Source organism: Struthio camelus, chromosome 20 (assembly GCF_040807025.1).
Source record: "Struthio camelus isolate bStrCam1 chromosome 20, bStrCam1.hap1, whole genome shotgun sequence".
Taxonomy (NCBI): domain Eukaryota; kingdom Metazoa; phylum Chordata; class Aves; order Struthioniformes; family Struthionidae; genus Struthio; species Struthio camelus.
The window spans coordinates 4,648,943-4,671,377 of record NC_090961.1 but is presented as its reverse complement, the minus strand read 5'-3'; the positions used below and the strand labels follow the sequence as shown (position 1 = coordinate 4,671,377).

Here is a 22,435-nt window from a genome sequence, read left to right as displayed (position 1 = left end):
AGGGTCCGGTATATAAGAGAGGACGAAATATGAAATAAATAATCTTGCTTCACCATACGCAAGGTTTGTGCCTTCAGTCCCTGCACTGAAGTATTGCAGGAGAGAAGAAAAGGACCTGCCAAAGGAATCTGAGAAGTGAAGAGAAACCACTCACTCGATATGGCTATGTAGCCTTTGCCACAGTAAATACGTTTATTTGGTTAGATGTGTCTAAATGGTTTTGTTATACGTTCAGTGTGGTGCGAATATGCAGCACCTGCTGTTAACAGTGGTTTGCACAGGTAAGCAAGCTTTTGAATAGCGTGTGCTACTGAGCTGGCAGTTTAAACTGACAGATACCAGAACATGCTAGGTTTCAGCTGGCCAAATCCCTAATGGATTCCTGTGTATTTTCTTCCTTTTCATCCCGCCCTCTTACAAAGACTGGAGAGAATGGTAAAGAGGTGCTCTAATCTAATAATAACAGTTCTAAACTTTTCCATTTCTCAATGACAATGAGTAATAATAATACTTAGATTTCGTTAAAACTGTCTCAGGACAGGGATATGAGCTAGTTGTATCGAACTGTCCATTCATCTGCATTGCAACCATTTGCACCAGCCAGGCACAAAGTTCCTGATTCACAGAAGTGCTGAGAACCTGCTGCTCCAGTTGAAGTGGCTGGGAGAGGCAGGCTGTCATCACGTCTGGCAGTCAGATCACGTGTGATTCCGTCTAAGGCTCTCAAATCAGCAGCCTTTTTGCATTAAGTTGGCTGAGATTGGGGAGACTCTGTACAGAATGATACATTACAGCACTGTGCTGGACCCTAATCCTGCATGAAGTCCTAGCTTCTCCTACACAAACGCAGACCGCTTCATAACAGGAATTTTACTGAGATGGAGCTCTATACATGCCATGTTCAATGATCTTATTTCAAAAGAAGTTCTTCAGCTTCCATAAGTTCCTGTGCCCAGGCTGAGGGTTTGTACGTATCCATCCCTGGGCAAAATGGATCAAATCCTACCTACTTTCCACTGAGGTAAGGTTTCCTAGTTTTCAATGAACAAATGTTGGCACTGATGCAAGCAAGGTTCATACTGCAGTGGGGGAGGTAGAAATATCAGCCTGGAAAACATTCAGTGTTTGTTTTTAAATCCCAGGAGAAACATATGAACGTGATGTATCTGGGATTTAGAACAAACAGAGCAGCATATTAGCAACCACACAGAAACAGCTACATGTCAGGGATCAGTTGCTCTTTAAAAGTATAAAAGATGCAGCAGGTCTCTTTCACGATTTCTTGTTCCTACTGTTTCTTCAACAGTGTGTAACACACAGTCTGTCCGTCCTGCGCTTTCCGTTTGCTGTACGAGTGGCCCAAGCAAATAAAAACCCTAACTGAGACTGCTAATTGTGCCAAAGCCTAAATATGGGCTAATGCAGCTTGTAAGCTTAGTGCCTTATTACTTACCGTCACAAACGTAAGCATGTGCTTGTTTGTAGCAGACAAGTCTAAAAAGCAGATCCAGCATGTGCTGAAGTTAGTGGGAGCTTTTCCACAAATATTAACATCATTTGGATGAGATCTGCAGGACTGGATTGATTCTGCTCTCAGTGGAACCTGTGACAAAATTTATTACATTAGCAACAGCAGGACCCTTGGCCCCAGCTTAGTTCCTGACACCCTTAAAGCCACCTGAAGGGATCTCAGCGGCACTGACAGCAGTCACTCTCGTATGCTCTGAGCCATTTACGGAAAGACTTTTCTTTCCCTTTCACCATTATGGGAAGCTGCTCCCTTCCAAAAACTCTCAGACAGGTGTCTTTTCCAGTGTACTTGGCAGGTCACCACGTTCAGGCTATTTTGAACCAAATGGAATGAAAGATTTTGCAAGAGAGCAGCCTGCCAAGCCCCACTCTTTTACAGAGAGGGAATTTGGACAGATAGCACATCCTGCTGATCACAGCTGCGGCAGCACAGCCTGATCAGAGCAAGAAGGATCCTCATGGATGACTCATAACCAACAAGTTAAGCTTCATCCCAAGACAATGGGCTGTCCTTTGGATCTCTGAGTATTCACTCATGTTATTCAGTCCTGATGAAATGCCCTTGCTCGCTGCATTTCCTTTCTCTGCATGAGCCATGCTGTCAAAAATCCAGTCCAGCATGTGTGCAAATACTTAGCCAAACTCTGCTTAAAATCATTCAAATGTGTTAATAACAAAAACAGGATTCAGAAGCCAAGGGGTTGTTTAGAATAATTGTTACTATGTTACTGGGGTTATCATTTTTGAGTTCCAGAGATATATTATTCACTATAGATAAGGATATAGATATAAATATATATATGCACATATGTATAAAATAATAGGCAAGGGCTTCCAAAGCAGGCAGTGGCACAATACAGACAAACTTTAACCAGCATGAAAGAAACAAAACACTCTATTCCTATCACAAGAAAGCTGAACAAATAAATAGCATTATCATGCTGATTTGTGTACTCTCCTGTGCCTTCTCCCTCACCCCCCCCCCCCATTTTTTTTTTTCAAACAACAAAACTTCGGGCCAAATCCATCTGGAAGAAGGACTGACTGAAACTCAGCTTGATTCATTTCCTAATACGGTTCTGGGGACAGCACAGCTCTTACATCTCTGTGTTCTCCTCCCTGCGTTTGGATGGCAGGGTTAATTCTCCAGACTTCCGCTTGGGTTTCCAGGCTGAAGGAGATGGGCCTTGGCTTCGCTGCACCGCAGCTTTTTTCAGCTTTTTCCTTTCTCAACTGCCACTAGAATTTTTGGAGCCCAAAGATCTTCCTGTGTTAAAGGGCCAGTAAGTGACACGTGTCTCTTGCTTTTTTTTCCTCTTAACTAAAAGCAGACCGTACTGCGTCCTGTGCAGCCTAGAGCTGTGGTTCAGGAGGAAAAAAAAAAAAAAAGAAAACATTACTCTCCAGAAAAGTGGTTAAACAGGCGCTTAACTTTAAGTAGGTTGTTTGGCCGTAATGAATCAGTTATATGCTTTTCTGAGTCTGGGCCCTTGTACACCGAGGACTGGCTTAGATGTACTCATACCCAGTCAAATATTGTGGTATTGAATGGCTCACACATCACCTTTACGCATTACATGCGTTAGTGTCGAGCCTGATGGATCAGCATCCAGCCTTTTCATTACCAGTTCTTATCCGCAGCACTGCAGCATATTTTCAGCAGTGCTGTTTTGCATATTATGACCCCCAAAACATCCAGCCCTGCTGTGGCCGGGCTGAATTACTTTTTTTTTTTTTTTTTTTGTCATTCAGCACAGGCCGAGGCAGAGGGCTCCGTCCCCGACCGCCAGCCCCTAGAGCGCTCCCTGTTACGAGGGGAAGCCGCCCAGGGCCGAGCGCGAGGTGATGGGGGGGGGTACGTCCCGTTAACCTGGGCCAGCACGGGGTGGATTATCAGCACCCCTCCCGCCACCCCTTCCCTCTCCGCTGAGCCCAGCAGCACCGCCGGTTCCCGGCCGACACCGCCAGGCAGGCCCCTGCGCGCCTCGCAGGCCTCGGCCGCCCTGCGCCCTCGAGGCCGGCTGCCCGCCTGGCCGCCCCGGAGCTGCGGCTGCAGCTTGCAGGCCTCTTCCTCGGCGGAGGGAGGGCAGGGCACATCCTTCCTTCTCTCTAGCCGCTGCTGTTCAACCCTAGAGAGAAAAAGGCGAGTGGAAGGCGCGGCAAGGGGGAAAGGGAGAAGTGAAGCAGGCGCCTGCGCCTTTAAGGCGTTGCCAGCTCCCCCCCCCCCCCCCAAACCTCCCCGCTTGCTGCTTTTTGACTCTTCGGCCTTGCCGTAGCGCTCCCGGGAGAGAGCGGCATTGTGCAGCCTTTGGCCCGGACCGCGCATGCGCCATCCCACATTCCCCCGCCTGGCGGCTCCGGAGCTGCCGCCGCCGCCGCGTCCCCCCCTCCCCTCCCGCGGCCGCGCTGCCCCCCCCCGCCCCGCCGCGGAGGAGGCGGCGGCGCCGCCATCTCCCCCGCCCCTTCCCCCTCCCCCGGTAAGTCACTGAGAGGCAGCAGCAGCAGCGGCGGCGGGGCGGGATGGGATGGGATGGGGTGGGGTGGAATGGGGGGGCCGGAGCGGAGCTCCCCCCTCCCCCCCCTCCACACACACACCCTCCCTCCCACCCTCACGCGCGCGCGGCGCTGCCGCCGCCGCCGCCTCCCCTCAGGCAGCGCGCGGCGCCCCCTCCCCCCCCTTCCCTTTCCCGCCCGTCGCGGGGGGCGGCGGGAGCGGCGCGGGGCGGGCGCGGCGGCGGCGGCTCTGCGACCTCCTTCCCCCCCCCGCACCGCGGAGCTGGCGGCGCCGCCGCCAAAGTTTGGGCTCCCGGCGGAGAACTTCCCCCGGCGCGGGCGGGCAGGGGCGTCTGCCGGCGGCCGTGGCGCGGGCGGGCGGGCGGGTGTCGGTGCCGCGTGCGCGGCGGCGGCTGGCGGGGGCCGGGCTGCGCGGGGCGATGCCGTCGCGGCCCCCCGGCAGCCGGCGGCGCCTTGGCAGGGCGGGTGCGCGCTCGCGGGAGCTGCCGGATTAGTTCCAGATGAAAAAGATCTGACCTGGGTTAGGAAAGTTTTCATTTCTTATTCTTGCCGTCTGTCCGCGCCGCGGAGAGGGCTTGTAAGAGCCGGCAGGCAACCGGTAGCGCTTAGCTCTGTGCCCTCCCGAGGACGAGGTGCTTATCATGCCGCTGGTCGCTGGAAGAGCAAATGCTGTTGCGCCCAAATCTGCTGCCACCAGCAGAAAAGAGCGGTAGCAGTAGCGGGATGTTGCAAACGTACTTTAAAGACAAATCCTTGGCGTGTGAGCTGGAGGTGAGTCTGTTACTAAGCTGAAATCTGGCGGAGCTGCAGCGGAGATCGTTCCCTCTGCAGTATCAGCGCCGATTACAGAATACCAGCACAGCGCTTTACCAGGTTTTGTTACAGAAAGCAAGTCTGTTGCGACTAATACAAGGCTGGCTCTTAGTCAGGTGAAAGACTCAGGAAAAGAAGAGCGTGATTTGGTGCTCTGACCGTTTAGGGGAGAAACATGAGACTGGAATACTTGAATTACAAGATGAAAGGAACCTAGCAAGATTTTAAGCTTTGGAGATGCCTGTTACTTTCTTCTTTGTATTATGATTTTGTGTTCTGTGTCTTGATACATCTGAAAAAAGGCCTCGGACGGATCTTTCCACCTTCTGCGCAAACCATTGTCTATGGTTTTAAACTATGCTATTAAAGTACTTCTCATAGGCATATTGGGGAGTATTATAGGAAAAACCTTGCCACACCTAAAAGCTATTCTGCTTTATTTCTAATTAACAGGGCAGTGTAAAACAGCTTTCCAAGAAGTGATTAAAGGCCACAGATTGGGTTCTTGATCTTGCACTTTAATAGATCTGACCGCATGAAATAAATGTTGCTATGTTGGTGATGTGATGTTTCCTTAAGTCTGCTTGCAGGATTCAGTTCTCTGGATAAAAGATCCATAGTGCGTGTTTTTCTTGTTTTGTTTTGTCTTTTAACACTGGTTTCTGGGGACCTGCAGTTATGCTCATCTCATTCTTCTAGTTGCTGACAATCTTTCTTTGACAGCTAATGATACTTTGTTTTTCTTCCAGGTTTTCATTTCCAGTGTGATTTCTCCTCTCTGTGGCAAAGGCTGTCTTTTGAAGCAGCACATTCATTCTCCCCTTCAAGCACCATAAGTCTCATTTGCCAGCTTCAGAACCATGGCAACAGAAGAAAAGAAGCCAGATGCAGAATCCACCAAAACACAATCTACTCCTTCCTCCTCAACCAATCAGAGCAAGGTGTGTGTGGGCCTCTGAACAATATCTTTGTAAATACGCATGGAAACTGTCTACATATTCAAAAGGCAAACTAGAATTAGAGATTTTTAAGAAATTGAATTCTGATAGGAATTAAGAACTTGGGATTTCTGCTACTGCTGTTGAACTGAAAATGTGCTAACGATTTTATGGGAAAGCAGATGAAGTACAACCTCTTTTGTGCTAGGGTATCTTTGTTTCTTCAAGTTCATGCAGAGGAAATACTTTTTGTCCCTTTCAGCATTAGAAATCTAAGGTGTTGGAAGGCCTAGACGTTACTGGAGAATAGGTGAATTTACCGTCTTAGTTGCAGGGTGGAGAAGCAGTCATTGTTTGAGGCCTGTGGATGTTGAAGGGAGTTGTCACTGTTTAACCGCAAAAACTGTGCAAATGGTGAGAAGGGAGAATGTTTGGGGTTTTGGGAATGTGGAAGAATTGGTTTGTGATATGATTCACAAAAAGTTAAAGGACTACAAATATTTAATAGCACTAAGTGTTTTATTTTAATCTGTCAGGCGGTCTGTGATTGGACTGTTGGATTACTCTCGCCTATTTATTATTGGTTTGGATGTAATTCATACCAAAGATGAGTTTGTTGTTGTGCATGTGCAGTGAGGCACTGCTTGCTCCAGGCATCAAGATTTTTGTCTGAATTTGGAGAGGGGAAAATGTAAACAGTAGAATCTATTATGGTGACTATTCATGCAGTCTGATACTGTGTAGTGACCTGGTCTAATACAGAACTTGTCATTGAGATATTCAGTTTGGTATTTATACGACTCATTCATGTATGTATGTGTGTGTCTGTGTGTGTGTGTGTATATATATATATATATATATATATATATATATATATTTTTTTTTTTTTTTACAGCCTGCACCAGTAAAACCAAACTATGCTCTAAAGTTCACGTTAGCAGGACATACAAAGGCAGTCTCGTCAGTAAAATTTAGTCCTAATGGAGAGTGGCTAGCCAGCTCTTGTAAGTATTGTTTTTTTAATATGTTGTCCAAAATATGCAAATATAAGCCTTAAAGAACTGTCAGTCTTTAATGTTACTTTGATCAGATGGAGGAGAGACGAGGCGTTACAGCTTTTCTTAAAAGGATCAATGGCAAAGCTGTCAATCTTTGGGTTGACCTCCTTTTAAATCTTTTAAATTCTGTTACTTTGAACCTTGGATCTTCTGTGCCTTGCTAAGTCAGAGAGTCCTAGCCTGGTCAACTTCCTTTACTGAGCCAATGGGCAAAAACAGACACAGGCTTTGCTTCCTCAGCCAAGGAAACTCCACGTGCTTTTCTGCGTCACCAAAGATGTAGCTTAAGCTTTTAAATTAAACTTTGTTTGCAGGACCTGCAGGCAAAAACTGAGCTCTGGGAAAAGATGACTGTTGAGCATTATAAATTAAATTGTTGAAGACAGTCCTGGGATGTTAACTGTTGAAGACAGCTTTGCGCTACTAGAGTGGATTGTAGAATATGGTATGGAGGAGCAGCCCTTGTTTCTGTCTAGTATATCTGTAGCGTTTTATGAGTCAGAGCCTTCGATAAGTCTAGTGAAATGTGTAGGTTATTGAAGTAGTGTTTCTCTGCTTGTTCCTTAGGTGGTAGATCAAATTCTCTTCCTGTCAACTTTGGTATTTCTTGATTTTTTTTCTGTGGTAAACATTGCTTGACAGCTTTCTTTTGAAAATCTGTTTATGTGACCATCAGTGATCCAGAGAGGATCCATATGAAAGGAAAGGGCAATCAGTAGCGCATTGTTGAATACGATGGTGAGAACCACTTGAACATCTCTCAGACATGGCAGGCACTTAGGTCATTGGCCTTACCATAGATTGCCTTAATAAGGCCACTGCACCATACATAAATAGTTGATTCATGCAGTTATCCTCATGAAAGTCTCTTGTTCTTTTCCCCTCCTCCTCCTGCTCTTCCCCCCCCCCCCCCCCCCCGACAAGTTTTCCAACATCTGCATCTGGCAAATATCAACCCTTTTTCTCTGACCTGGTTTACAAGTTAGCACAATCATAGATAAAGTGTTTGGGTTTTTGCAGTCATTGGTTCAACTCAGGTTGTAGTGTAATTTTTGTTCTTGGAAAAAAGTGTTCCAGTATTTCTCATGGGATGATACTGCTTCTACCACTGGCAGTCTAAAACAAAAGTAGAAACCCAAACTGTCATCAGAGAAACTAAAACAGCTGGAGACTCTTTACATTCCAGGCAGTTTGTGTAATCTCTGCTGCCTCAGCTTGACATGCGCAAAACTATTCTTTACTATTTACATATTGCCTTCTGGACTGAGATCTGCTTGGGGAGGAAAAACTACCCAGTGTTTTCAGGGAAACAGTTAACATATTTCTTTCCACCTGGGGAGGACAGCTGCACCTCTCAGTGCTGTTAGTCTGTTAACTGGCACTTTCTTTTCCAGCTGCTGACAAGCTCATAAAAATTTGGGGAGCGTATGATGGCAAGTTTGAAAAAACAATATCTGGTCATAAACTGGTAAGTGTGAAGAGATTCCTATGCATTTGAATACAATTTTACTTGTCATTTATTTTGCTTTTTTTTTTCCTTCATTCAGAAATCTGCATTCATAGTTAGCTTGACTTGCGCAGAAAGCTTGTTCTTTAGTCTTGTTTTGTACCTTTTTGTTTATGCAGTCCTGTATGATAGCCTGGGACTGGAATTACAGAGCTAACTGCAGGCCAGGCTGGAGATATGGATGAAGTGCAGACTGATAAGGAAGTACCTGCATGCACATTGCCTAGCCGTTTTCTTTAGTGGTTGTGTTTCAGGAACACCAACATCATTCATGAGGCAACGTATTCTTGGGTGAAAATCCCAGTAAACTGTGATGCTGTGTCCTGCTCTGTTTTTTCTTTGTATCTTGAGCAGAATGGTTTGCCTTTTAAGGTGACTGAGTTTTCCTTGTGGCTTTGCCTACATAAACACAACACTTACTCATTCTCCAAAGTTCTAAAGAAAACACAAACTCCCAAACCCTTTAGTTTCATTTTCCAGAGTTTCTTACATGCTGAAGTTATATAAGCAAAGATGAAGACTCACAGAAAAAAACCCCAGTGGAATCTTGTTCTTCACCAGCTCTCAGGGACTCAGGCCATAAAGAGCAAGTCATTTGTCATGAAGAGAAACTACTTATTCGGATTAGTTTATACAGTGTACTGTTTATGAATTCCAAGAAAGGGTGTTGGTGGCCACAGTAAAAGGCTAGCTGTGTGAACAAGCCATTGATGTTTTTGGAGTGTATGCTTGTGATTAAACTGAAGAAGAGTGAAAGGAGCTGTAATCCAGTCAAATAATTCACAACTCCGAATGCTGAATTTTCTGTCTAGCTTCAGGTGTGAATATAATCTGTAGCCTATGTTTTCCTTTTTCCTATGTCAGTGAGGACACAGAGCTGAGATGTGGTTTGCTTGTTTTGCTTTGTTTTAGGGTATCTCTGATGTTGCTTGGTCATCAGATTCCAACCTTCTTGTCTCTGCCTCCGATGATAAAACTCTCAAAATATGGGATGTAAGCTCGGTAAGGACAGGACCTGTTTATCTTCCTCTTCCCCTGTATTGGCATCTTAAAATCAAGTTGTTGTGAGAGAAAGGTGTGAAGTACTATGATGAGAGAAGGTAGAATGTTAAGCACTGGCTCTTCTTTAATAGCTATGCTCTTTGGTGGTAATAATAAGCATCTTGCTGAATGGACTGTGAATGAGTTATGCTGTGTGCTTTTGGGGAGGGGGTTGCTGTGGGCACCATGGGAATTGTGGTTATCTTCTGAAAGCACTTAAGCTTTATGGTGGCAATACAACCCCAGGCTTCATTTCTGGAAGCAACCTCTCAGATGAAACTTTTTTGGTAACTTCTTATCAATGGTTCACTTGGTTCACTTCTCTCCGCCTTCCTCTTTGGTGATTCAGTAACAACAGGATAACTTGATTTAATTTTACTGAGATATTTTGAACTACTTCATTCTTGCAAGTTGCCCAAAGGGTTTGAAACTTGGCTATGGTCACTTAAAAAAAAGTTTTCTTTTCTTTCTTTCCTGTTATTTTTCCTGTAACTGGTCCCCTGCCCATCTAAACCTGGGGTTAGAGATGGTTTCCTTGTGTGCTGCATTGTGATTAGCCTTAATGCAGCTTAACTGAATGCATGTGTAGCTGTGGGAAGATGCTGTTTAGCGTTTAACTCTGCTAAGTCTTATTTCAGGGTAAGTGCTTAAAGACACTGAAAGGGCACAGCAACTATGTTTTCTGCTGCAACTTCAACCCTCAGTCAAACCTCATCGTTTCTGGATCAGTAAGTGATTTTGGTTTTTTCGTTCTGCAGAGCAAGTGCTATGAACCCTTTGTATCTCAATTCCCTGTCGTCTTCCACACATATAACATGTAATCAAATGATTTGTGCAATGTCAGTGCTATCTCTGCTTGGGGACATAGTCAAGCTCTTAACTCACCCTTAGAGGTGTGGAGAGGAGGAGCTAAGGGAGCTACATTCTCCATCTGTTTGTGCTACCCTACACACTGTTTCTGTCCTAGGTCTCTGATGCAGCTGCAATGTGGATGGAGGAATCCACGTAGCCCCTGCATCTAGTCTTGCATCAGACTGTAGCACCTTAAATGCCACAAATAGGTGCATCATTAAATCACCTTGTGCATTTCTTCAATCTTCAGTTTGACGAAAGCGTGAGGATATGGGATGTGAAAACAGGGAAGTGCCTCAAGACGTTGCCTGCTCATTCTGACCCCGTTTCAGCTGTAAGTCCCTTCAGATAAATGAACACACTGAAATGCTTGTGGTGTATTTTTTGTGTTTTTTTTTTTTTTTAAAGCATAGCTTCTCTTTCACCTCTGTTTGTAGAAGAGTGGGATCATGCTCTGATTCTTCCTATCAAACCTTTACATCCTGTAGAGAATGTGGTTAGTTTGCCATTGGGTCGTTCCATTAAAGTGAAATGAGCAGTGTTTATTGTAAGGAAGCGAGCATGGATTTCTGTCTTCGGTATTAATGTAGGGAGGTGAAAATAGCAGTGTGGCCATCATGCCTACCCTCAGCAGTCTGATGCTGGGGCACGGGCTGGTGATCACTTGAGGATCATATCAGCCAGGAACTGCTCTACGTCTGTTGCTTTCTTGTGTCAAGCTATTACTAAAGTTCAGAGTAGGGTAATTGCGTAGTACGCTCCATTTCAAATCTCATCCACTTAATGGATAAAGGTTAACTTGGAATATAGCAATATCTGTTCAAATGAAGAAAAACAGAAGTTGTGCAACTCTTAATATTTTTGAAATGAAGGGAACACTAAAAGAACTTTGTCTCAGGTGTGTTAAACTATGACTATTGTTACTTGTGGTTGTTTTGATTGTTCTGCTTTGTCTAGAACGTATTTCACACTTACAAATGCATGTTAGAAGAAATTACTCTTTAAAATAGCGGTATTTTGACATATAGTTGAAAGGAGGACCTCAAAGCATCTATGTGGCTACACAACGAGGCTAAATCCTGTGCCCTTAAATTTACAAGATGCTATCCCTGGTTTGCTATTAGAGGAGATAATGCTTTGAACAGAGTATCTTCACGTGTTGGTGCTAAGGTGCTCTTATTAGTTTCTGAGGAAATATATGCATTCCAGTTCCTGATGCTTGAAAAGACAGCTGTAGTTGAGTTCCGTTCCCTTTTATAATTAGACCAGACAAACTGAGGGAAAGAGTCTTGTTTTGCTAATGTTGTTGTTCATCTAAACTTGTGGCTATCCTTTGGATGTCGTGTTGACTTTCCATCCATATGAGTTGCGGTGTCAATGTTGGGAGATAAGTAATTTCAGTGGGGCTCAAAAATTTAGTCTTTATAAACATCAGTGACGCTTTTTTTCCCTTCTGTAACATTACAGGTGCATTTTAATCGTGATGGGTCCCTGATAGTGTCAAGTAGCTATGATGGACTCTGGTAAGTGGTTATTTCTTGTCTGCTGCAGGGTTCAAGCCTGATGCATTTTAAAAAAAAGGCTTTTTCCTCTTAAAAAAAAAAATGGAGATTTGTGACATTAAAGTCAGAAAAAAGGCTTCAAAACCAATAGTAATGGGTCTCATGTGTGTTTTTAATAGTCGAATCTGGGATACAGCATCAGGCCAGTGCTTGAAAACACTGATCGGTAAGTAGGAAGACTTCTTGTTTGTGCTACGTTCTTTGCTGTTTAGTTGTAATTTAGATATTTTGCTTCAGTGCTGTGAGCAGTGGCTCCCTCAAGCTCTATTTTTCTGTCTTCCTGCCATTCTGCTAGTACACTGTTATCTTCCTATCTATTGCAAAGAGAGGAACTATCCTTTCGCATGTCTAGAAACTTGTTTAAGCTTGGGATAGTGTAGTATGCGTGCAGGAAAAATGAGAGTTTTGCAAAGTTTTCTACTGTTCACCTATGTAATGCTTGCTGTGCAGCAGTTCAAAACTATAAGAAAAAAATTGCTCATGCTGCTGGATGAGGTAGAAACAGGTAATACTTGACTGCACAAGACCACCTGGATGGTGGATGTTCACATGAAACATCTTGTGAGCATAGCTAGTAAAAGGAAAGCACCTATTGGGCATGTGTTCCCTAGTCCTTCATAGTCTTATAAAGCGTTATATAATCAAGTTGTATGGCACTGTAAATCAGTGGCATGTGTTCTAATGTAATGATTTTTAAAATGTACTGATATGCTCTTGTTAAGTGCTGATGCAAGGAAGCTCAGTTGCAAAGGGCTAACTAAATGTTTTGAGCAAAATGCTTAATATCCTTTTCCTCGAATACTGAAAACTTTCACCTTTTCACATCTGTTCTCTTTTTTCTTGGAAGCACCAAGGGACCACAAAACTGAAGCTTTGTTTCAATGAAACAGTCAACATCAGATTATTGTCAGAAGCAGTTCTCTGCCAATGAGAAGATACAACTGTGCATTGTTTAATTCCACTTTTATTTTCACTGTAGATGATGATAACCCTCCTGTGTCTTTTGTGAAATTCTCCCCAAATGGCAAATACATACTAGCTGCAACTTTGGACAAGTAGGTATTTAAAAAAAAGAAAAACACACAAGCTTTGAAGTGTTCATGAGTATCAAAACTATTTTGCTGCTCTTTAGCTGTCTTACTAATCATGCTGTACAAGAAGTTCATATGTACCATCAGTCTTTTAAAGCATGCTAAGTGTTGTGCTTTACTAATGGCACAGGAAGGGCTTATGTTTTTGAAAGCTTTGGCGCTGCTTGGTGGCTATAACATCCATTCATTTGTTCTTGTGTACCTTTCAGAACCTCAGCAGTTCCTTGCATTAATCGTATAATTCTCTTGTAACACCAAGAGACTGAAAATCTAGCCTATAAAAGGCTGCACTATATAAATAGCTTTATATTTAAGGCATAAAAGCAGTGCAGGTGGGTTGATTGTGTTGAGAATGATTCACCTGGAGGGTTTCCATGCAGCTGCTAAGAAAGGATTACTTGGTCTATCATCTCCATTCGTAGACCTTAATGATGCTGTTGCTTTCACGAGACCTTCCTTTCCTAGGTCATGGGACTGATGTCCTGGCTGTGTGAGCATCTTTGTATAAAAGATAACACAGACTGTTGCCTGCCTTTTTCAACTAGTCACTGAAAAGCAAAGAAAACCCAGGTTAGGCTTCTTGGGGAAGAGAAAGGGGACTGTTTTGCAAGCCTAGGTTTCAGCACAGATGATCTGTATCTGGACGTGTGTGAGGCTTGCTTAGTCTGTGAATGAGCGTAGTGCTCGTTTGAAACGAGTGGCTCCATGTCCAAATTGCGTTCAGTGGCTTGTTTATTCACTTGCTCTGCCCTGGTTTATGCTTGAACTGGCTAAAAATATCTCAATCCATTGTTTAGTCTCCTGAAGCATCGCAGTGCAGGACTGAATTTTCAGAATTAGAGCAGTGTGTGTATTTTGGTCTCTATCTGCTAGATTTGATTTTTAAAAGAGCTGGGGGATGAGGGGAGCAGTTTGCAGGGCCGTCTCTGATTCTAGCTGGGTTTCTTGCCCTAGGAAAGAGGACTTGTGATGAAATCTGTAGTCTTTTGCATGGATTGGAATTGGGGGATGTTTGCCAATCCACCTCATCCTCTCTTTGCAATTTGTCTGGCCTTTTGCCCCATCCTTTCTCTAGGCATCTGGTCATTCTTCATAAAGAAACTTGCAGGTGTGGGGGAGTATTTAAATGCACTCCTTTTCTGTGGAGGAGAGTAAGAATGACGTGTCAGTAAAACTTGATACTTGTGATGTTAATAAAGCGGCATTCCAAAGCCAGGCTACAGTGACTGACGTAGACTTTAGGAACTCTGATATGGAGATACTTTTTCTGTAAGTAGAGAATTCTTAGGTGGAAAAAACCCCAAGAACTAAAAGCTTTTTCTTCTATTTTCTAGCACTCTTAAACTTTGGGACTACAGCAAAGGAAAGGTAAAAACAATCCTGTCTCACTACGAAGCCTTAACTGAGGTTATAGCAGAATCGGATTTCATATATGCTTTTTAAACTTGTTCAACATTTCGTAAATACATTACATACATAAATGCATTTCAAAGAAGTATTATCGTGTCTTTATTGAAGAGGACTAACCATGCCTTTGGAAAAAAAGAAAACAAAAACGTTTATGCTCTTGCATAGCCCTGAGACACTGAATAAAGCTGTATTTATGAGTAATATATTATGAAGAATAAATTGCTGTTGCTCTCTTTCTCTGTGGGAAAGTGACAAATTAAGGCTTTTCTTCTTTTCCTCAAATGATTGTTCAGTGTTTTAGGGCAGAGATGCCCTCTGCATTGTCTAGATAAGTTGGCAGGGTGGGAAACACATGCAGGTATATTTAATCTGCTCTGCCAAGGGAGTTTGTCCTTGACTGTGAGAAAACTAATTATGTACTGTACTTATACCTTGTGGCTCTTTACTTCCAGTGCCTGAAGACGTACACAGGACACAAAAATGAGAAGTACTGCATATTTGCAAATTTCTCTGTTACTGGTGGAAAGGTTAGTGCTTATTTCAGTTGTTTTTAGTGACAAGTGGTTTTTACTACTTTTATCCATGGGAAGTATAAGGAAGATGCAAGTCTCTCTCTGTCGTTTGGCTTATAAACATCTCTGTTCTTTCATCCAGAATTGGTTTTGGGTTGGAAGAAGAGGAAAATATTAAATTTAATAGAAACCACGGTTACTGTGGGAATTAGCAACGATAAAAAGTTTGTAAAGGAAACTCGTTTGGGGATGGAAACCTCCTTTAAAGGATCCTGGTTCAGAAGTACTATAGTGCAGCGGGAGAAGAGGTCATGCTAGGAAACTCCATCTACCTCCTGCTGAGCACCCTGTGATAGCTGTGTCTTTAAGTTCGCCTGCTGCCTTGTTGCCAGGCTCCCTGTGCTGCAGCAGTGCAAAGGGGACGTTCCTGAGCGGAGAGCTGCTGCTTATGTATGGTTTAGCCGTAGTTATATAGCATTCAACCATCAGATGATAGGCTCAGGTTGGTACGTTTTGGCTGAGATAGCAGATCAAATCTGCAGAGACTGAGTCCTAATTTAGAAGCACCTCAGCATCTTTTGCTCCTAAGTGTCCTTTAATTTTTCTTCTCCAGCATATAGAGGGTGGAACAAAACTTTCTGTTGCCTGTATGTGCTGAGTGGAGGCTGAGAGAGAGTGAACCACATCAAATATGAGTCATATGATGTTGGAAGTTTCTCTTAACATGAGAATAATGAAACATTTACTGAATAATAGCACTTTAGATACAGCTGAGAAGAAAGATTAAAATAACTTTTTTTTCTCTCCCCTTCCAGTGGATTGTGTCCGGGTCAGAAGACAACCTGGTTTATATTTGGAACCTTCAGACAAAAGAGATTGTACAGAAATTACAGGGGCACACAGGTGTGAAAGAGGCTTTTGCTTTTATTGATAGAGTATCCCTCATGTCAGCTTCTAATGAGGGCTTCACTTGAGCACCGCTCATTGATGGTTTAGTGTTGACTGTCAGACTCCTTGAATTCTTCAGTGGCAGAAGTTTAGTTGAACCCTAGGAGTTCTCCCCTTATAGTGAAGGGTCTTTTCCAGGCATTGCAAGTGTTTGTATTTTTCACTCTGAGAACTTTGACACAGAGGAGATTTCCTTGAGTTCAGAATTGATCGAGATATTTGAGTGGCTTCGAATTGCCTATTGGTACCTTCCAAAGCTTCAACTCTGGGAAGGATATATTCCAGCTTAACATGTTACATCTGTAGAGATACGATTACATCTGATAAGGACTAATGTGGTCCACTGTTTGTAAATGTGTATAAGTATGCTTAATATTGAAGGCAGAGTTGAACGTTTATTGAAATGTCACCTGATGAGTAGTTCAGTCTGAATCCCGTGAAGAGAGCACTCCTGCTGCAGCGACTGGAAGGAATTGTGCTGTGGAGTTAAGCATGCTTATTCCTTTCAAGGACCAGTGATTTAGACTGTAAGTTGGGGCAGTTGCAGCAAATTTTTTTTTTTGTTTAGGCTAGGGCAAGACTCTGAAGATTAAGTGCTGTCTAAGCATTGCGTAGGCTGTTGGAAATACCAGGAAAGAAAAAATGGAGATGGCTTTTTATTAGCTGTGTCTGAGGTAATATTCCAAGAGTTTTACCTGTCAAGTAAGCAAGAACTAGTGTCTAGAGAGTTCTCACTTTTTGTAATCTATCAAACGTCTTCCAGCTATTACTCTCAACTTGGGGAGCCCGCTTACAGCATGCTTTTTTCGTAGAAACTGTTTTCTCTCCTTGAGAAGCAAAAGTTGTCAAATATTTATGAATACGTTTGTAATTCTGCTACAGGGATGTGGTGACTTGGCTACACTATTTCAAGATGCAGCAGCAATACACCCTCACTTTAAGAAATCAGAAATGCCTGCTATGAACCAGATATCATTGCTGTAAATAACGATATTTGTATATCTTCTCTTTTTGTGTAGATGTTGTAATCTCAACAGCTTGTCACCCAACAGAAAACATCATTGCATCAGCGGCACTAGAAAACGACAAAACAATTAAACTGTGGAAGAGTGACTGTTAAATGTTCCAGTATCACTTTAGAGACTGTCAGGAAAAATTGTTTTTAAAAAAAATATTAAAAACCACATGAGAATAATAAATCCAGTTTGGCAGGAAACCTGAAGAATATTTGATAAAGTGGTTTCTGTTAGTCTTGGCCCAAAGAAAACGTCTTAGCTCTTTGCTAGAACCGGGCAGCGTGGTGGAAAAAAAGATGCAGTGTCTCCTTCTCTTGCCTAATCTTTTGGCAGACAAATGGATCGTTCTGACATCGTGTTAGAAGTGTCAGCCTTGTATTGGACTCCCCAAAGATACTGTACTTTATGGTGGCATTACTTCTGGGCACTGTTGCTGCTTAAGGAAGAGCTGCCAGTCTGCTTTGTAACAGTAAGTTAAGTCATGAGCCTAGAGATATGTGGATTTTTTTTAAATGTCTAATTTTTTTATTTTTTTTTCAGAATGTAGATTCTAGTCTATTGGAAGTTTCTGTATTGTTTTAAATAGGAGTGCTGCATCTTTAAGGGTGCTTCATTTTAAACACTCAGCTCAAATTTTGTGACCAAATAAAACCATGCAGTTCCAGATTCCCCTTTCCTGCCCTTGACTTGACTCCTGTGGTGAAATCTCCTCTTACCTTCTGTATAGTTGCTTACCTCTTGTTACGTGTGTTTAATAGATGCTGTTCTAGAGCAAAGTTACAGTTCTTCTGTTAACCATTAAAATGATTCCTGCTTGTAGTTGTTCTCAGCATATTTTAATTTTTTTCTCCTCTGGATAAAAAGCAAGCTCACGGAACACTGTAAAGTTATTTCAATGTAAAAAGAGAAAACCCAGACTTTTGTATCTTGAGAATCCATCGTATGAAACTGTATTGATAATGGCATGACTCTGTATCTATTTCAGCATTGGTATTTCTTTCCCCTTTTGTCATACTCATGTGGTATTTACACATCCAAACAAGTACCATATGCCATAATAAAAAGGTGGGATTTTATGTGTATGCTTGTGGTGAGAGTGTACTAATGTGAAGTGTCTGTGTCCCAGGAAGCCTCTCTTAAAACACCTTTAAAAGAAAGTACTCCTGTAGAAGGAGGGAGAAAAGAGGAGAAACAGATTGGTGCTTAGATCTGTTCTGAAGAAGGAAAGGAGGAGCGTAACTCCAGTCAAAACTTGTTTAGAGAAAGTAAGAGGATTGAACTGAAGGTGTCCTCAGCTGAGGCAACATTAGTACAAACCCTCACAGGGACCTTTAGCTAAGGGGAAAGGAATTCTGCTGCTGTCTCTGCATTCAGAAGGGGCAGGGCCATCTAAGTGACAGTATAGGATTTAGCTTTTATTAGTTAAGAATTGTATTCTGGCGGAAGCTTCGCTTTACATAAAGAGTTCTGCCATAAGGGGATATTTTGCTCCTGATGAAGCAAAAACGCATTTTGGTATCAACCACGTGCCCTTGCCAGTACCTGAAAATTCATTGTCGTTTAAACCTCTTCTCTGATAGCTGCTCAGGGACTTCCTTACTCTTTCTTTAAAGAGGACAGCTGCACGTTAATAGTATGCTGTGAGGTATAGGTTTTTTTTTTTTTGTTAATAAAAAAGTAGAGTTCACATTGACCTGATGCTACACTAGCTATCGATATCACTGTCCTTTCATTACCCCCAGGAAAGGCTACCCTCTCTAGACGTACTGAGCCTTACTGCTGAAATTATCAGACTTTTAAGAATAACTTCATGAAGCTTTTCAGTGTCTCTCACACAGTCCGGTGAAACTTGTAAATCACAAGATGTGGCTGTGCTTCTTTACAAATGTCAAGGAAATTGGTGTGTTATACCAGCAAAGCACTTCCCTGTAGATTCAGTAATGCTTTGCAGCACAGAGCTGGAGCTGCTGCCTGTGTAACTGTGTTCCTAGTAGTTTGCATGCCCCAGCTGTGCTAGGGCTCTCCCAGCCATACACCTCTGAGCAGAAGAGCTATGGTGAAGGGAGATGGTCTCCTTGCTGCCTGCTGGAAATATCCCATGAGCAGTATTCCTGGTGCCTTCAGCTTTCTGCTGCTGACACTGCACTGTCCTACCTCTGAGCAGAAGAGCTATGGTGAAGGGAGATGGTCTCCCTGCTGCCTGCTGGAAATATCCCATGAGCAGTATTCCTGGTGCCTTCAGCTTTCTGCTGCTGACACTGCACTGTCCTCTCCCCAAACTGAACAGCCTTGGTGTAAAAAGAGCTACTCCCCCAACCATCCTTCCTTGGAGAGGTTATGTTTAAGGCCTTGTTACCCCACCTGGGAATAATAATGCTGGGACCTAAAGGCATGAGCTCTACTTTGTTGTAACTTTACCTCACCTTCCTGCCTGGAAGTGCCTGGCACGGCAGTGACGGCCAGGATTATCTGTCTAATCGCTTCAGGCGCATGGTACAGCTCAAGCCTGTACTGAAAACAAGGCAGTTGCAGCGGCTGGGCTTGTTTGCCCCTGTGAAATGGCAGAGTCGTACCCTTTGCCTGTGTTAAGTGCGGGTTGTCGGCGGTTGGAGCGTGTTGAAACCTGCAGAGGGAAAGTGCTATGTTAACCTCCAGACTCTGTAATAAAAACATCTTCCTGCCCTTGCACAGTGCTGCCCTCCCTACAGAAATAACTAACCCAGGAAAGCAGTAAAAGGTATTTTCTTCCTCCTTTGTGCATTACAGTTGTTGAGGCAGAGTGGCCACCTCTGCAGCAGTTCCACTTCCTGGAGGGGGAAAAAAGGGAAAGCTGGCGGCAGAGCTGTGTGGTGTGATTGACAAGGGCCTGGTTGTCATTATTATCTCGCACCAGCGTGAAAGAGGTGAGTCTCACGGCTCCCGCGGCAGGTTTGCTTGTGGGGTGGGCCCATCTGTTCAACTGTCGGGGGCCACCAATTGGCAGTCGCTGGCTAGATGTTAGGAAGCTGGTAGCTCAGCTTCATAGGAACCCTGAAAGAGCACACGCTGCTGTTTCCTAAGAGAAACACTCGCAATGCAAGTAGGATTTAAATACTGGGGACGACATATTTTGCTAGCTGTATGGAGGCCATTGCCTTGAGCCCTTTCGATTCATCTAAGAGTAAGGGGTTTTCCCCCAACCAATGTTTTTGTGTACTGTGCTGTCCTTTGCACCCAGGCAGGTATCTCAAGGTTAGCATGGGAGCAGCAAAGTCATATTCATTCCTTTCATCCAAAAAAATGACCTTCCATCAAACTGTCTTTGGTGCTGTGACCCAGCCACCCTCCTGGCCTGATGGGACCCGGGAGTGGGCTATGCAGAGCTGCTTGTTGTGGCCATAATTTGGAGGCCTTCCTTCCCTGAGCCCTCTTCGCAGCTTAGCCCACTACAGCTAAAGATGAGCCTCTAAAACGAACATTTTCCCATTGTTTCTGAAATGCTTGGAATGGCAGGCACTGGCTACCCACGGAGGAGACCTGCGTAATGCAAAACACGCTGCGTGTCCCTAACGCGAGACAGGCAGGCATTCATCTGCCGGCTGGGTGTGTTTCGGGAGCATAGTGTCGTGGGGTGAAAAAGGAGAATCTGTGGGTGGAAAAGGAGCCCTGTGGGTAGAAAGGAGAAGCTGCAGTGCTCTGCCCCCAAAACCTCCGGAAAAAAGGGGAAAAAAAAAAAAAAACATGGTTAGATGCCACGAAGTAAGTGGCATTGCCTTAACCGTATGCGTGTTGTATAGGCCACTGGGGCCTCTTCCATCCTTATCAAGGGGAGTGCTAACCTTCTCTCCTTTCATACAACACGGGATTAGTTCTCCACCCACAGCCTTTTAAACCTCTGGAAGCCCTCTGGTTTTCAAGATAGGGTGAGGCGTATGAGCTTAATTTTTTTTTTTTTTTTTTCCCCCCCATGTCAGTTTGCTATTACTCTTTAACTCCGCTAAAGCCAGTTGTGTTCTAATGCCCCCTATGACCATTTAGACCCCGGAAAGCCCATAAAATTAAGCGAGAAAGGGACTTTGCGCCGCATCGTTAATATATTCATCACGTCCAGCCAATCAGAGCGCGCCGCCGCAGCCTCTTGGCGGGGCCCCGGCAGGCCGCGCCCTCCCGCGGGGCGGGAGCTGAGTTCCCCCCCTCCCGGCCCTCTCGCGCACACCGCCCCCCCCCCCCCGACGAGTCGGCGCGCGCCCAATCAGCGGGCACGCTTGCCCGTCACGCGGCATGAACGTGGCATGGCGGGGGCGCTGCCGCCCCGCTTCCGCCTCTGTAACAATGGCGGCCACGGGGGTTGGGAGGGTGGTAGTTCCTAATGTCACCGGTTCGAGTCCCGCCTCGGGACAGACTGCGGCGCGGGCCCGCAGGGGTTAGTTTGCCTGCTTGTTGCTGCCCTGGGTCTAGCCGGTGGAAAAGCGAGGCTGGGGGTCGGGAAAGGCGGGGTGGGGGGATCGCGATCAGGGGTACAGCGTTTGGAGCCGCAAGTGCTGCCGCTGGTGGGAAGGGGAACCCGCAGGAGGGGTTATTCCCATTTTCCAGGGAGGCAACATGCTGTTCTGGGCGGGGGAGTGACCTGTGTCCCCTGCTGCCCCAAGTGCAACCAGTGGCAAATACCAGCCTCGTTGCATTTTATCATTGTAATTGCATGTTTTTTTCCTGCCGGGACGTGCGTGTGCCCAGCCTCTCCGGTCAGACTGCGGCGCTTTCGGGAGCAGGGGAGCCGCAGCCGGGTCCCCGGCCGCGCGGCGGGCGTGCTTAGGCGGCCCCTCGGCCGTGGGACGGGAGCTGGGCTGCCGAGGGGAAATTAGTGCCATGTGATAAGTTATGTCTCCTGTTAGGGATGAGCTCTAAAGCAGGATTTACAGGCAAAACCATCTAATCTCTGCAGGGTTTATCCCTCTTTCTGGGTATCCTAAAGGTTTAAGTGAGAACATGGGGGGATTTGTTAATCACATTTTTCTCAATCGGGGAGGAATGCCGTTTCCTAGCTGACTCCTGGTGCCCCCTGCCCCGGCTGAGAGGTAAATTGCATCAGAGCTAATGACCAGTTAAAAGAAATGTACACTGATTGCAGAGGTGGAAGTGGTGGCAGGCTCAAAGAGGAAGGTTAGTTTTTTTTTCTTTTTCTTCTCTCTTTTAAAGGTCTTTGGCCTTTGCATTCCCAGGGACTAAAACCAAAACAAAGTCCGGGCAAATCTGCAGCAGAAGCACCTCAAACCAGGGGCTGGGCCAGGCCTGGGTTCAGAGCCGGGGCTATGTTCCCGCCTGGGGTTATCGCAGCCTAGCTGCTTGCTGCCGGTTCCCGATGTTTTGCTGGTCTTGGAGCGGACGCGAAAGCAAGGATCTGAGCCCTCCTCCTCCGCCAGGACCCTCGGAGCAGCCCGGGTCTGACCCAAGACGCGGCTCTTTTCTGCTGTGCACGTTGCGACACGTCGCACGTCTGCCTGCCCCGTTTGGGAAGCCGCGTGCTGTCACTTAGATTGACCGGCTCTTTCGGGATGACCGGCTCGATTTCCCTGCAAGGGGAAGGACCAGCCGGCGCCCGCGCGCCGCTCTCGGAGGATCCGGCTTTGCCGGGAGCCCGGACGAGGCTGCCGAGCCAGCTCTGTT

The 22,435-nt window shown here is 45.0% G+C and overlaps 1 protein-coding gene, 1 long non-coding RNA gene and 1 other non-coding gene across 5 annotated transcripts; 1 reads left to right on the top strand and 2 right to left on the bottom strand.

Annotated features, from left to right (window-relative positions):
• LOC138061718 (uncharacterized) lies at window positions 1–4,664 on the bottom strand. Its single transcript, XR_011135631.1, has 3 exons — window positions 4,561–4,664; window positions 2,632–3,659; window positions 1–1,603 (listed from the first exon to the last, which is right to left on the bottom strand). It is a non-coding gene; the product is annotated as an uncharacterized lncRNA (long non-coding RNA).
• Window positions 3,789–17,874, top strand: WDR5 (WD repeat domain 5). Of its 3 annotated transcripts, none has more exons than XM_068914749.1 (14): window positions 3,789–4,007; window positions 5,607–5,798; window positions 6,691–6,799; window positions 8,248–8,321; window positions 9,273–9,362; window positions 10,040–10,129; window positions 10,504–10,587; window positions 11,721–11,776; window positions 11,935–11,981; window positions 12,795–12,870; window positions 14,241–14,274; window positions 14,769–14,843; window positions 15,644–15,731; window positions 16,796–17,874. In XM_068914749.1, exons 2-14 carry the CDS (start codon window positions 5,718–5,720, stop codon window positions 16,894–16,896), a joined length of 1,005 nt encoding a protein of 334 aa, XP_068770850.1. In that variant the 5' UTR covers window positions 3,789–4,007; window positions 5,607–5,717; the 3' UTR covers window positions 16,897–17,874. The 3 variants fall into 3 exon arrangements, with proteins under 3 accessions (XP_068770850.1, XP_009664026.1, XP_009664027.1); XM_009665731.2 differs by lacking the exon at window positions 3,789–4,007 and adding an exon at window positions 4,429–4,815; XM_009665732.2 differs by lacking the exon at window positions 3,789–4,007 and adding an exon at window positions 4,450–4,564.
• A 2,630-nt stretch (window positions 17,875–20,504) lies between these two features.
• On the bottom strand, window positions 20,505–20,632 carry LOC138061767 (U6atac minor spliceosomal RNA). Its single transcript, XR_011135679.1, has one exon. It is a non-coding gene; the product is annotated as a U6atac minor spliceosomal RNA (small nuclear RNA).
• Between the last annotated feature and the right edge of the window lie 1,803 nt (window positions 20,633–22,435).

Excerpts from the sequence above, each read along its gene's own strand:
- WDR5 (XM_068914749.1), top strand. The coding sequence starts at position 5,718 with ATGGCAACAGAAGAAAAGAAGCCAGATGCAGAATCCACCAAAACACAA. Across the intron at positions 5,799-6,690 it reads CCTCAACCAATCAGAGCAAG|CCTGCACCAGTAAAACCAAA; the intron begins GTGTGTGTGGGC and ends TTTTTTTTACAG. Across the intron at positions 11,982-12,794 it reads GTGCTTGAAAACACTGATCG|ATGATGATAACCCTCCTGTG; the intron begins GTAAGTAGGAAG and ends TTTTCACTGTAG.